The 12,534-nt window shown below is 39.9% G+C and overlaps 1 protein-coding gene across 1 annotated transcript; it reads left to right on the top strand.

The window, feature by feature from the left end:
* The first annotated feature begins 1,687 nt into the window (after positions 1-1,687).
* Positions 1,688-11,120, top strand: LOC130136166 (disease resistance protein L6-like). The gene is made up of 7 exons (XM_056306295.1): positions 1,688-1,924; positions 2,349-2,693; positions 3,563-3,819; positions 4,101-5,241; positions 5,391-5,750; positions 5,835-7,421; positions 10,626-11,120. Exons 1-6 carry the CDS (start codon positions 1,841-1,843, stop codon positions 7,305-7,307), a joined length of 3,660 nt encoding a protein of 1,219 aa, XP_056162270.1. The 5' UTR covers positions 1,688-1,840; the 3' UTR covers positions 7,308-7,421; positions 10,626-11,120.
* The last annotated feature ends 1,414 nt before the right edge of the window (positions 11,121-12,534 follow it).

Here is a 12,534-nt window from a genome sequence, read left to right on the forward strand (position 1 = left end):
ACAGTACTCAGTGATAGAGCTAGAATTTTAGTGGAGGGGGCGAAATATTCAACGTGATTGATTTAAAGGTTTAATTAATATTTTTTATCATATTAATTGTAGGAAAGAGAACCATGTAATAGCTTAGCTTAGAAGAAAAATGTAAAATAATAAAAGATAGTTTGTTTTGGACTGAGATAAAAATACTAAACAGCACTATTGAAATAATCGTAGTTAATGGTGTATTTTAAGTTTATTTTACGAAAATTCATAATTTTTAAGGACACCAAAAAGTTAATAATAAGAAAATCAGTATCCACAAGAAAAATGTACACGTTACCTGGGCGCAAGAGAAAACGACAATTAATATCATGCTGTAGAATTATTTTGCTTTATATACATTCTAATGTAGCAGCATCTTAATGTCCATGTTGTGCATAGAAACGATCTAATATCAAGAAAACTTAAATTTGCGCATCAACTTCAGTAGATAAACAATAATGCTAGTGAGGGTAAAATGAAAATGATGCTTTTAAGCTCCGTTCATTTCGCAAAAAATAACTTCCAGAAAAATGTTTTTCGGATTTTTCGACGTTCGATTTATGGAAATATTTTCCCTCAATGGAAAAAACACCTTCAAAAGTGAGGGAAATGTTTTTCTCTTTTTTTAAAAAGAGGAACTTATTACCCTCCTTCTTTCACCATTCATTTTAATTATTTTAATAATTTTTATTAAAATTCTAATTTTTAATTATTATTTATTTTTTTTTCTTCTTTTTTTTTTACTTTTTCGCCATGGCCGGCGACCGGTCGAAGAAGAAGGTAAAAAATAAAAAATAAAAAAGGTTATTAAAAATAATTAAAAATCAATTTTAAAAAATAAAAAAATTTATTAAAAGTAGTGCATTAAAGAAAATATATTCCATACCAAACAGAGGAAAATATTTTCCGGGTCCTTTTTAGATTTCAGCCGAATACTGGAAATTTATGTCATTTTCCTTGAAGATAGCTTCTTGAAAACGTCACATATTTCGCGAAACGATCGGATCCTTAATTCCTATGTTTTTCCTTAGTTTTCTCTTCTTCTTTTTTCAGTCAAAATGCCTGCTAATGGAATTGAACGTGGTTGAGAAAGTGACTACCAAAATAAAGCTATTTTGATCGTTTTAAAATTGGACTTTATAAAATGAAAAGGACGGGCAATATATTTAAAATCAGACTTTATGTATAATATGGACGTGGGACTTTTGCCCCACTTTCGGTCATTCATCATAGAGGTTAGTGTGGTAATTTCCATTACCTCATTTTCTATGCTTTCCGTACCCACTTTCTCTACCACCATACCTTTCTCGCTCCCCTGATACAAATTTTTAACGAAAGGCTAATTTCCTAAAAAAATCCTAACTTTAAGTTAAATATTAATTTTATCTCGAATTTTTTTTAAAAAAAATTCAAGCTTTTACTCTAATCCCGAATTTGCTCACGGATCCAAAAATCGCAACAAGTTTCTTCAAAATTATTAATATCAAGGCCAGTTAGAAATTTATTATTGTGAGTTGCGTCTTCATCAATACTCTAGAACAACAACAGTCTCGTGTGGACATATATGAGATTATAGTGAAAATTGAGGACTTTTAAATAAAAAGAAACTTCAGGACAAAATTGAAAGTAGACCTAAAATTTAGGATTTTTTTAGGGAATTAATCTTTTTGATCCATTTTTAATCCCCTTTCGCTTGACTTTTCAACTCTTGCATCTTCCACTGGCATTGACTTGGCGAGTCTTGCATCTTCCCCTGGCATTCACTTCTGATCAATTTTTTATCTGATATTCTAAGATCCAACTTCGGGAGGTGATTCAAATGGAGCGAGAGATCTCTTGCCGTAGCATCGACAGTGAGCGAGAGAGGGAGGCGACGGCCCCCAGCTCGTCTGTGAGAAAGCTGGTTAGTTCCGCTTCCCCGTGTTTGTGGGTTTCTTTCGTTCTTTTGATTTTTTGGGTGATGTCTGTGTGAGGATGAGGACTGTTGATTCAGCTGGTGTATGCTCAGAGCTGCATCTTCGGTGCAAACGTTATCTTTGGACTGCAATAAAGGATAACACTTCTTGATCTTGATTTGGTATTCAAATCGGCTAGATCTCATATCCTTTTCAGAACATCGTCAATGAGCCTAGATCGGATGGGATCAACTCTTTTTCTTTCCTTTTCTTTTGGTTTTTTTTTGTACTTTCTAAAGCAACTTCATTGTCTCAGATCAGAACATCCTAGTCAAGGCCTTTATGCCTCCACTTTTTGCTTTTGTTACTCTGCCGAAATTATCCAGAACGAAGTGGCAACTTGTGATAGAGTTCGCCTTTTTCATTTTACAGGGGTTGGTCTCTTCACCGCCTTCTCCGTCCCCGCTGTCGCTGCCCTCTCCGTCGCCGCGGCCGCCTCCTCCATCCCTGCCTCCGCCTCCGCCTCCGCCCTCGCTGCCTCCGTCATCATCGCGGTCGCCGTCATCCATCTCTACCTCATCAAGAAACAATTACGAAGTGTTCTTGAGTTTTAGATGTCCCGATACTCCCAAGGGATTTGCAGATTGCCTCTACACCAGCCTGATTAATGCAAGGATCATTGTCTTTAGAGACGATAATGAACTTCATCCTGGAGATAATATCCCTGATGCATTGGTTCAATCCATAAAGCAATCCAAGATATCAATACCTATTATTGTTGCGGAAGCCAAGCGATCGAACAATAAAATTGACAGAATAAGAAAATAAATCGGACAACAGATTTACGTGGTTCGGTCGTAGTGACCTACGTCCACGGGGAGAGCAGCACGGAATTCCACTATAGATCAAGCGATACAACGGAGATTACAACCACACTCGAGTCACTCAAACATTCTCGGTGTTTCCCAAGCCCCAATTACACCCAGTAACGCACACAGTGTTTAGCCCCAATTTCTCACGAAATAATCTTTCAATCTCACGAAGGAATTATACACAAATCTTATCACAAGATTTACGCTTGAACACTAATTCTTCTTGGATGTAATTCACGAACGAGAATCCACGGAAACACCCACCGCCAAGCACTCACGAATGCGGCGCTTCCTTCTTCGTGCACAATAGCTTCTGGATCACTTGCACGGCACACCAAGCACTCGCATTAGGCGCTTCATGACTTCTTCTGTCTATTGACCAACTGAGCAACTCGCTAATATATATGAACATGCTCATATATCCACCGTCTGAAGAAGTGCAACAAATCGCTACGCGTACTGCAGAGGGAAACATAATCAAGTGGGATTCGGTCAACGAAAGTCAACTTTCCTCTTTTCTATCTTTCTTTGACCGACTCTTCAATGCACTCAGCAAGGAAATTGACTCACGTAATCTCCTTTTTTTTATTATTTCTTTCCTTGGACGATTTGCTTTCCTTTCGTATTTGCTTGCCGACTCTTGCACGTTAGGAAAGCAAATTTCCAATATTTCCTTTTGCTCGATTTCGGAGATCCGCAAAATATTCAATTCGGAATATTTAGATTTCGCTTTGAGCTCAAACTCGAGACATATTTTCAACAATTATCTCCAAGGATTATGCATCCAGTAAGAGTTGTCTCATGGAATTGGCAAAAATGGTGGAATGCAACGAAGTAGACGGTCAATTGATCGTGCCCATTTTCTATGATATTGACCCCGCTGATTTAAAACACCAACGTGGATGTGTTGGGGAGTCCTTCAGTAAGCACGAGAGCCGTGGAATTAACCGCGAGGTCATTAAAAAATGGAAGGAGGCTCTCGAAAAGATTACTGTGACGAAGGGTCATGATCTGCGGAATACAGAAATTGGGTAATCATCTTTTTACTGTCCTTTTAATTTTATTAGCTTTATCTTTATGAGAATTTTGCCAAGCACAATGTTTTTGAAATCATTAATTGGATGGGACTGGATTTTTTTTTGATGATGAGGTAAATGTGCTTTCCGTGTCCTTCTTGTTGCCCACTGCAGCGTCCTTGTTGGTCAATTTAGTACGGTTTAACTGGATAATTTCCTTCGTAATTTTCGTAGACTGTTATTAATTATTTTGTAATCTCATCATGATTCCTTATTTTCATCTTCACATTTGGCAGTCATGGTGCACTCATAGAGAGAGTTGTTTCGGATATTCTAGAGTGGTTGAAGAAGAATGATTTAGATGTGACTGACAGTTTAGTGGACATGGAACCCCGCGTACGGGAGGTTATGAAAAAGCTTGGTGTCATCTATGTCAATGAGCAGGCAACTGGAGTATATGACAAAGATGTACGTGTACTTGGGATACATGGCACGCCGGGGATTGGCAAGACTACCCTTGCAAAGGCTGTGTACAACAAAATCCATCGTCTCTTTCAACGTTGTAGTTTTCTTTCAATTATTGGAGAAAATGCTGCATCCAATGGACTCATCATGGGCCTCCAAGAACAGTTAATCTCAGACCTCCGAAGGAAAGAACGTAGAAGGCTAGGAACTCTTGACGAAGGGACTAACGTCATAAAAACTTCATTTAGGGAAATGAAAGTTCTCATTCTCCTTGATGGTGTGTATAGTTCTGACCAAATCAAGCATTTAGTTAGGGAATTCAAATGGTTCGGACCAGGAAGCAGGATTCTCATGACAGTTAGAGAAATTGACGTTCTTGATGGTTACCGAGATGGAGTGGCTGATAAGTATGAGGTTGGAGAAATGGGGCCTGCTCAAGCTCTTCAACTTTTCCGCATGCATGCTTTTCGTGAGTGTACTCACGAAGAGGAGGATGAGTATGATTCTCTGTCCAGCGACATTGTTGGCATTATTGGAGGTATTCCATTTGCTATTGAAGTAACAGCTTCATTCTTGCATAAGAATAAGGGGGAAAGACAAATATGGCAACATACATTGGATACCTTAAGAAGGAGGCCAGAAGATAAATTTCAAAAAGTGATCCAGTTAAGCTATGACTCTTTGCAAGACGAGACGAAAGAGATATTTCTCGATATAGCATGTTTTTTCATTGGAACGGATCACAGAATTCCCCCGTACATGTGGTGTGCACGTAACTATGATCCAAGTGGAATCTTGACTCTCTGTAACATGGGTTTAGTCAAAATAGGAGAAAACAATGAATTATTGATGCATAATCAACTAAGAGAGTGTGGCAGGGAAACTGTTAGGACGCAAGATCCCCTCGAGCCTCGAAACCGAAATAGGTTATGGAATCACATTGATGCACTTTCCACGTTTAATGGAGAGCAGGTATACTTTTCAAGCATAAGATCTTTTAGTTTAAACACAGTCAACAATCTTTGAAGATACTTCCTTTCCTTAATTTTCTTTCCCAAAATGAAGCGTGAATGGCTATATTTCATTTCCCTTTCTACTTATTCAGTTCCCTCGATTTGCAGAGTCCTAGTAGGGTGGAAGCCCTTGGTCTCACATTTGACGGGGGACAAAGTGAATGTTTTAGATGTGAAAGATTTAGCGATCTAGGGTGCTTGAGGTTCTTGAGATTGGATAGGGCTACTGTTGGAGGGAGTTCTTGGGATGTATTCGGCTATCTAGGGCGCTTGCGTTTGCAGATATTGGACCCGGCCACTATTGCAGGGAGTTCTCAGAATGTTCTTTCAAAATTAAGGTGGCTTGATTGGCAAGGGTGCAGCCACATCTCTGAACTACTTATTTTCCATTTAGAGAAACTGGTCATTCTTGATCTATCTCGCAGTAAGGTCACTGGAGGTTCACAAGAATGGGAACGAATCCTGAAGGTAAAGTGCATATTTGTCTATGTATCCTGGGATTATTCGGATAGCTAGCACCAACTGAGCCTATTCTGTCCTCTTTTCTCGCAGGAGGCAAAGGAATTGAAAGTTTTGAACCTCAGTAGCTGTTGTGACCTGAATGCTTTTCCAGACTTCCGTGCTTCGATGTACTTAGAGAGATTAGTCCTGGAGCGTTGTTCGGCACTCTCCCAAATTGGTCCATTGATAGGTAATCTAAAGAACTTAGTCTCCTTAAATCTTAAGTTCTGCACATTCGTCAGCGCCTTGCCGCAAGAACTGTGTCATATGAAAGATTTGGAAGAACTTCTGATTGATGGAACTGCCATTAAGAGGATTGGTTTCGAACTAGCCTCCATGAAGAAACTTAAGATTCTGAGCGCTTGCCAATGTGGAAGTTTGGCTCATGTATCACCCTCTATTGGTCACTTGGAATCTCTTGAGCATCTTCGATTGGATGGTGCCGCTATTGAACGCCTACCAGAATCTATTAAGTCCTTAAAGAAACTTCGGAGCCTGCTTCTAGGAAATTGTCAGAATTTACTTGAGCTTCCTGGTTCCATTGGGAATCTTGAGTCCCTGGAAGTCATGGATCTATCCAGCACCAAGATTGCTAGTTTATCTAGGTCTGTCAAGCATTTGAAAAATTTGAAAGTGCTGAAGATGGAGAATACACACTTAGAAAAATTCCCCAAAGATATAAAAAATCTAGAAAAGCTGGAAGAGATAGATCTTTCAAAATGCTGGAATCTGAAGGGGTGGATTATCTGGGATGTTAGAGGATTATCCTCTTTGAAAATCTTGAGATTATCATCTACCAAGATTTCTGGCCTACCCTGGACCCTTCCATTGCTCTCTGATCTCCAACAATTAGATTTAAGTGAATGTGACCAACGTTGGGATTTGCAAAGACTTCCATCTGGTTTAAGCATTCTTCGCTGGGGATCCAAAAAAATGCGGACGGTGCCAGACCTTTCTTTCTTAAGAAACTTGAAAGAGCTGTACTTGGGTGATAACTTTGATCCAACTGATCCAATGCAGAATTCTTCCTCTGAGCCACCAGAAATTGGATGGTTAACAAGACTAGCGAATCTAGAAATCTTGGAGTTGTGCCTCTCAAACATCACCAAGCCACCTGAACATTTTAATAAACTTCAACTTAGAAAACTTGTTTTGCACCACGCAAAATTGCGTGACCTCGGAGAGCTACCCTCTAGCTTATCGGTATTGTGCCTCCAGCGCCGTGTGATTCAATATTCACAATTTTCTACGGTGAGAGGTCTATCTGAATTAGAACTCGAAAACTGTCTCCTGGCAGAGACTGTCAGTCTTGATAATTTGAGGTGGTTGGAACTTCTGAAAATATCCCACTACTATGTGCGAACACTTGATGGGCTGGAAAATTTGCCTCGTTTTAGAAGGCTCACTTTAGACGACTGCCCTTCATTGACCGGATTACCTGATCGAACAAATCGTACATTCGAAATCGATGGGTATAGTTTCCCAGAAGAACAAATAGTCGGCAGTTATGTTGCTCGCACCTAGGGTCAGAATATTGTGGGAATGCTTCAAGAATGATTCCGACTTATGAGTGAAGATCTTGCTGCACAACGGATCTTCGGTCTATCTTCAATGACAAGTCAGAGGCTTTTCTGGAAGGTAAATATTGCTACTTTTTGCTTTCCTCGACTTGAACATCTGTACACTCCATGATGCACCAGTTGGTCTTCTTCTCTTTTGGCTAAGACGCTGCATGCAGTCAAATTTCTGTGCAGTGTCCTCTTGATGTAGAACAGTTAGCCTGTGACTATCTTGAACAATGTGATCGCCGTAATCATCGGAAATCTCGGCAGTTTTTCTGATTTTGGGGAAAACAACCATTCAAGCAGTTTCCTATATTATCATTTAGGCAGTTTCCTATATTATCAGTTAGGCAGTTTCCTATATTACCAGTAAGGCAGTTTCCTATATTATCATTTAGGCAGTTTCCTATATTACCATTTAGGCAGTTTCTTTAATTATTCGGTTTCCATTAGTATTAGGAGTCCTATCTCTATATATAAGATGTCCGTCTTGTAATCAAGAGCACAGTATTATTGAATAAAAATTTCGAGTTTTTTGGAGTTGTTCCAAATTTACGCTTCTCTCTGCGTCATTTGGTATCAAAGCAGGTTTCTCCTGTGACGATGGTGAATAACGTGAATGTCAATCTCCCCGCTGCTGAGGGCCGTGAGAACGAGCCTATTACGCGGGCTGAGTTCAATCAGTTCGTGGATCAAACCGATCGGAGGTTTCAAGAGATCCTTGATGCCATCGAGCGTTTGTCCACAAACCATGCGCCTGGCGTTCTTCCAGCCGAGCGAATTCCTGTCGTTCGTGATCCCGAAGATGCTATGGGGCGTGGAGGAATTCCCCGACATAGGCGTCAAGACTATGTCGAGGATATGGAAGACGAAGATGATGATTTCCAGGAGATGCAGATTCGTGGTGGTCGCCGATACAGGGGACTCCAGGAGGAGCATGTTCGTGGGAATCGACATCAGGGAGGATATCGACGAGATCCTAAGCAATATCAACTAAAGGTAGATCTCCCTACTTTCAATGGGAATTTGGATATTGAAGATTTCCTTGATTGGCTTTGGGAGGTCGAGAAATTCTTCGACGCTATGGATATTGACGAGGATCGCCAAGTGAAACTTGTGGCGTACAAGTTGAAGGGTGGCGCTTCAGCTTGGTGGGAACAAACTCAATTGACGCGATGTCGACAAGGCAAGGCTCCTATTCGATCTTGGGGTCAGATGAAACAGAAGTTGAAGAAGAGGTTCCTCCCAACGGACTATGAGCAACTGTTATTTCAGCAATTCCAAAATTGCCGACAATCGAATAGATCGGTCCAAGCTTATACGGAAGAGTTCCTTCGACTCTCCGCTCGTAATAACCTGGATGAGTCCGAGGCACAACAAACTGCTAGGTACATTAATGGTTTGCGACTTAATATTCAGGATCGGGTTTCTTTGCATCGACTATTCTCTGTCAAAGACGCCCAGGATATGGCGCGAAAAATTGAGGTGCAATTGGAGAGGACTAGCCTTAGCACTCGTGGTAGCAATTATTCGGGTCGTGGGTCATTCGGGAAAGGAAGACAGCCTGATATTGCAAGTTCTAGTCAACAAACACCTGATTCGAGCCGAGTTCCAGGGGGTACTAGTGAGACGCCTAAGGAAGCAGTCGCAACAAACAATCGCACTCCCAATTATAATACCCAGAATCCATATGCCAAGCCCCAACCGATCAGGTGCTACAAGTGTAACGAGTTAGGCCATCGTTCCAGCGATTGTCCTCGTCGTAGAATGGCCAATATCGTTGAACATGACGAAGATGTGTATGAGGAAGATTGGGAAAAGGAAGAAGAAGTGGGAGTGGAAGATGAAGTGGGTGAGCAAGTTAATTGTGTAGTGCGTCGTCTATTGCTTACTCCGCGGACAGAAGATACCCAGCGGAATCAGCTTTTCCGCGCTCGCTGTACTGTCAACAACAAAGTATGCGATATCATTATTGACAGCGGAAGTTGCGAGAACATAGTGTCAAAGGCCTTGGTGGATCACTTGCAACTAAAGACGGAGCCGCATCCCGCGCCCTACACAATCGGGTGGATACGCAAGGGAGCAGAACTTAAGGTAAACCAATTATGCCGTTTGCCTATTTCAATCGGAAAATCATATCAAGATACTATTGTCTGTGATGTTGTGGAGATGGATGCGTGTCATGTTTTACTGGGTCGACCATGGCAATATGATGTTGATGCTACACACCAAGCTAGGGAGAATACGTATTCTTTTGTGTGGAAAAGGACTAAAATTACTTTGAGACCGAAGAGTAATTCAAAGTATAAGGAGGATGTTGACAAACGGCGATGTTCGAAAATTTTTGAGGTAGACGATGAGGTAATGATTTTCCTACGAAAGGAGCATTTTCCTGTAGGTACCTATAATAAACTGAAGCACAAGAAGATTGGTCCTTGCCGCATCCTGAAGAAGATCAACGACAATGCCTATATAGTCGAACTTCCAGGTGATCTCAACATTTCCCCTACATTTAATGTGGCAGACTTATTTGAGTATCGTGCTTCTGATACACCCCTCTATCCTGATCATAACTCGAGGGCGAGTTTTTCCGAAGAGGGAGGGAATGATGTAGAACAGTTAGCCTGTGATTATCTTGAACAATGTGATCGCCGTAATCATCGGAAATCTCGGCAGTTTTTCTGATTTTGGGGAAAACAACCATTCAAGCAGTTTCCTATATTATCATTTAGGCAGTTTTCTATATTATCAGTTAGGCAGTTTCCTATATTACCAGTAAGGCAATTTCTTATATTATCATTTAGGCAGTTTCCTATATTACCATTTAGGCAGTTTCTTTAATTATTCGGTTTCCATTAGTATTAGGAGTCCTATCTCTATATATAAGATGTCCGTCTTGTAATCAAGAGCACAGTATTATTGAATAAAAATTTCGAGTTTTTTGGAGTTGTTCCAAATTTACGCTTCTCTCTGCGTCACCTCTCCACCTCGTGTGGGCTTGGAACTTCTCTGTTGGAAGGCCCGACCTTGTGGGTTTGGACGGGCAAGTTTGTGCTTTGAAATCTTCTACTAGCTTTTGATTCTAATTTCTCAATTCTTATATTTTTTTTATTCTTTTAGTGAAAACGCATAAACGGTAACTGGATCACAGAACCAACATAAAACTAACAAAAAAAAGAATGTTATTAGATAATTCAATTTGGCAGTGCTTTGTGCATGAAATCGTGAAACATTCTTGGCATTTTAATTTCTTTATTGTTCGCTTGTTTTTGTCATTCAGAAGAAGTTTGGGACAGATTTACTAGCAATTTATCGGGTGGGCTGGGATGGATACTCAATATCAGAACGATACTTGGTGGAGGAGGAGAGACGGCTGGCTCTTTTGTTTGAATGGGAGATTTGTGGCCTTGAAGTCCGGGGGATGCAAGTGGAGAAGATAAGCCGATGGGACTCGAGTGCGGATGCGTGGAGTCTCATACTGCTCCTTCCCTTTTGGGCTGAGGCTTGAAAGATTGACAGGGGAGTTGCAGCTGCAGTGTTGCAGAGTTTGACTCTCAATCTGGGACGATGTCGGTAACTTTAAAGTAGCAATAATAGCGCATTTCCCCTACCCGTGTGTCGGGTGTTGCAACGAGCGTCAAATGGGTAATCATCGTCTCATATCTGTTCTAATCAGTACACCGATCCCGAGTCCGTATTCTGCAACTTCCATCAGGCACTGCATTTTTCCATCAAACATTGTTTTGCTTCATTGTCCGCTGTGCTCGTGCTCTCTTATTTGAAGGCTTATTATGCGACGGTCATACGCTTCCACAGGCCAAAATAATTCGTTCGTGTTTCTCAAAAAGGATTGTCCACCATAAAAGCTTATTATACTACATTTGGCCATGTGATAATGAGAAGAACCCACATGCTTCTGTTCTACGATGATCATTTTCTTTCTCTTTCTGTTTTCTTCGCTATTGAGAATGGGGATTCGTGGCTGATTTTCCGGAGGAAGCCTCCAAGATGTAACTGGAACTAGAGTACATCATGGGGTTTTCTTATCATCTTAAGCTACACTTGTCAAATGGGTGGGTCGGGTCGGGTCATAAATTATCCGACCCAAATTGACCTATTAGCCCGTTTATGACCAATTTATTTGGAATGTAAATTTTTCGACCCATACCCAACCCGACTTGACTCCATCCATATTGTTAAAACACTTTCATATTTAACTAAATTTAGGAAAACTTGTTAACTTATGATTTTTTTTTAATTTATATCACTAAAACACTTTCATGCAATACAGATTTAGTGGACAATTTTTATAATTTTTTTTAAATTGAGTCTTTGTTTGTTTCGAGGAAAATGTGATATTTCTGAAGTCATTTTCTTTCACAATATTTTTCGGTGTCTGGTTGAAACTTGAAAATGAATTAGAAAATATTTTCCGCCGTTTAGTATGAAAAATTTGATTTGATTTTCCTCCGTGCACTCATTTTAATAATTTTTATTTTTATTTTTTTAAAAAAAATCAAAATTTTTATTTTTTTATTTTCCTCCGTGCACTCATTTTATACTCATTTCTTCGGCCGGTTGCTGGTGACCAGCCATAGGTGAGGGATGAGCTCGCTGATTCGGTGAGGTCGCGCTTGCCCAAGGCCGAAGGGTTCGAGCTTCACTGCCAGTCGCCATGGCCTACCATTGGCCGAGGAAGAAGGAAAAAAAAAAGAAAGAAAAGAAAAAAAAAGGATAGAACAAGAAAATAAAAAGTAAAATATAAAATACAAAATTATACAAAATTCAGAAAATTTTTAAAAAAATAAAAATCAGAAAATTTTTAAAAAATAAAATTCAGTTAAGTTTTTAGGTAACCCATTTATGACCTATGTAATACATATTTAAGACCTAGTTAACCCATATATGACTCATTTAAGTATGTTTTTAAAATTTAAGGCAACCCATTTATGTTCCACATTATTGAATATGAGTTGTAATGTGGGTTCTAGACCTATTTTGCCACCTCCATCTTAAACTTCTGCTCTGACGGGGACACTACATGCAGACTATAACTATATATAAAGTGAAAAACCTCGAACTCTTCTTGTAGGAGAGGGGAAATGCAGAGTGCTTCCACGTATCCTTTGGAAGATGTTGTTTGATATGGATTTCAAGTATGGATATTTACTGTGTCACGAGAAATATTG

The sequence above is a fragment of the Syzygium oleosum genome, unplaced genomic scaffold (genome assembly GCF_021117445.2).
Source record: "Syzygium oleosum isolate NSW1041296 unplaced genomic scaffold, Sole_v2.1 Sole_v2.42, whole genome shotgun sequence".
In the NCBI taxonomy this organism is placed as follows: domain Eukaryota; kingdom Viridiplantae; phylum Streptophyta; class Magnoliopsida; order Myrtales; family Myrtaceae; genus Syzygium; species Syzygium oleosum.

Coding starts and splice junctions, on each gene's coding strand:
- LOC130136166 (XM_056306295.1), top strand. CDS start 1,841: ATGGAGCGAGAGATCTCTTGCCGTAGCATCGACAGTGAGCGAGAGAGG. Junction 2,694..3,562: donor AGATATCAATACCTATTATT/GTTGCGGAAGCC, acceptor ATTATCTCCAAG/GATTATGCATCCAGTAAGAG. Junction 5,751..5,834: donor AATGGGAACGAATCCTGAAG/GTAAAGTGCATA, acceptor CTTTTCTCGCAG/GAGGCAAAGGAATTGAAAGT.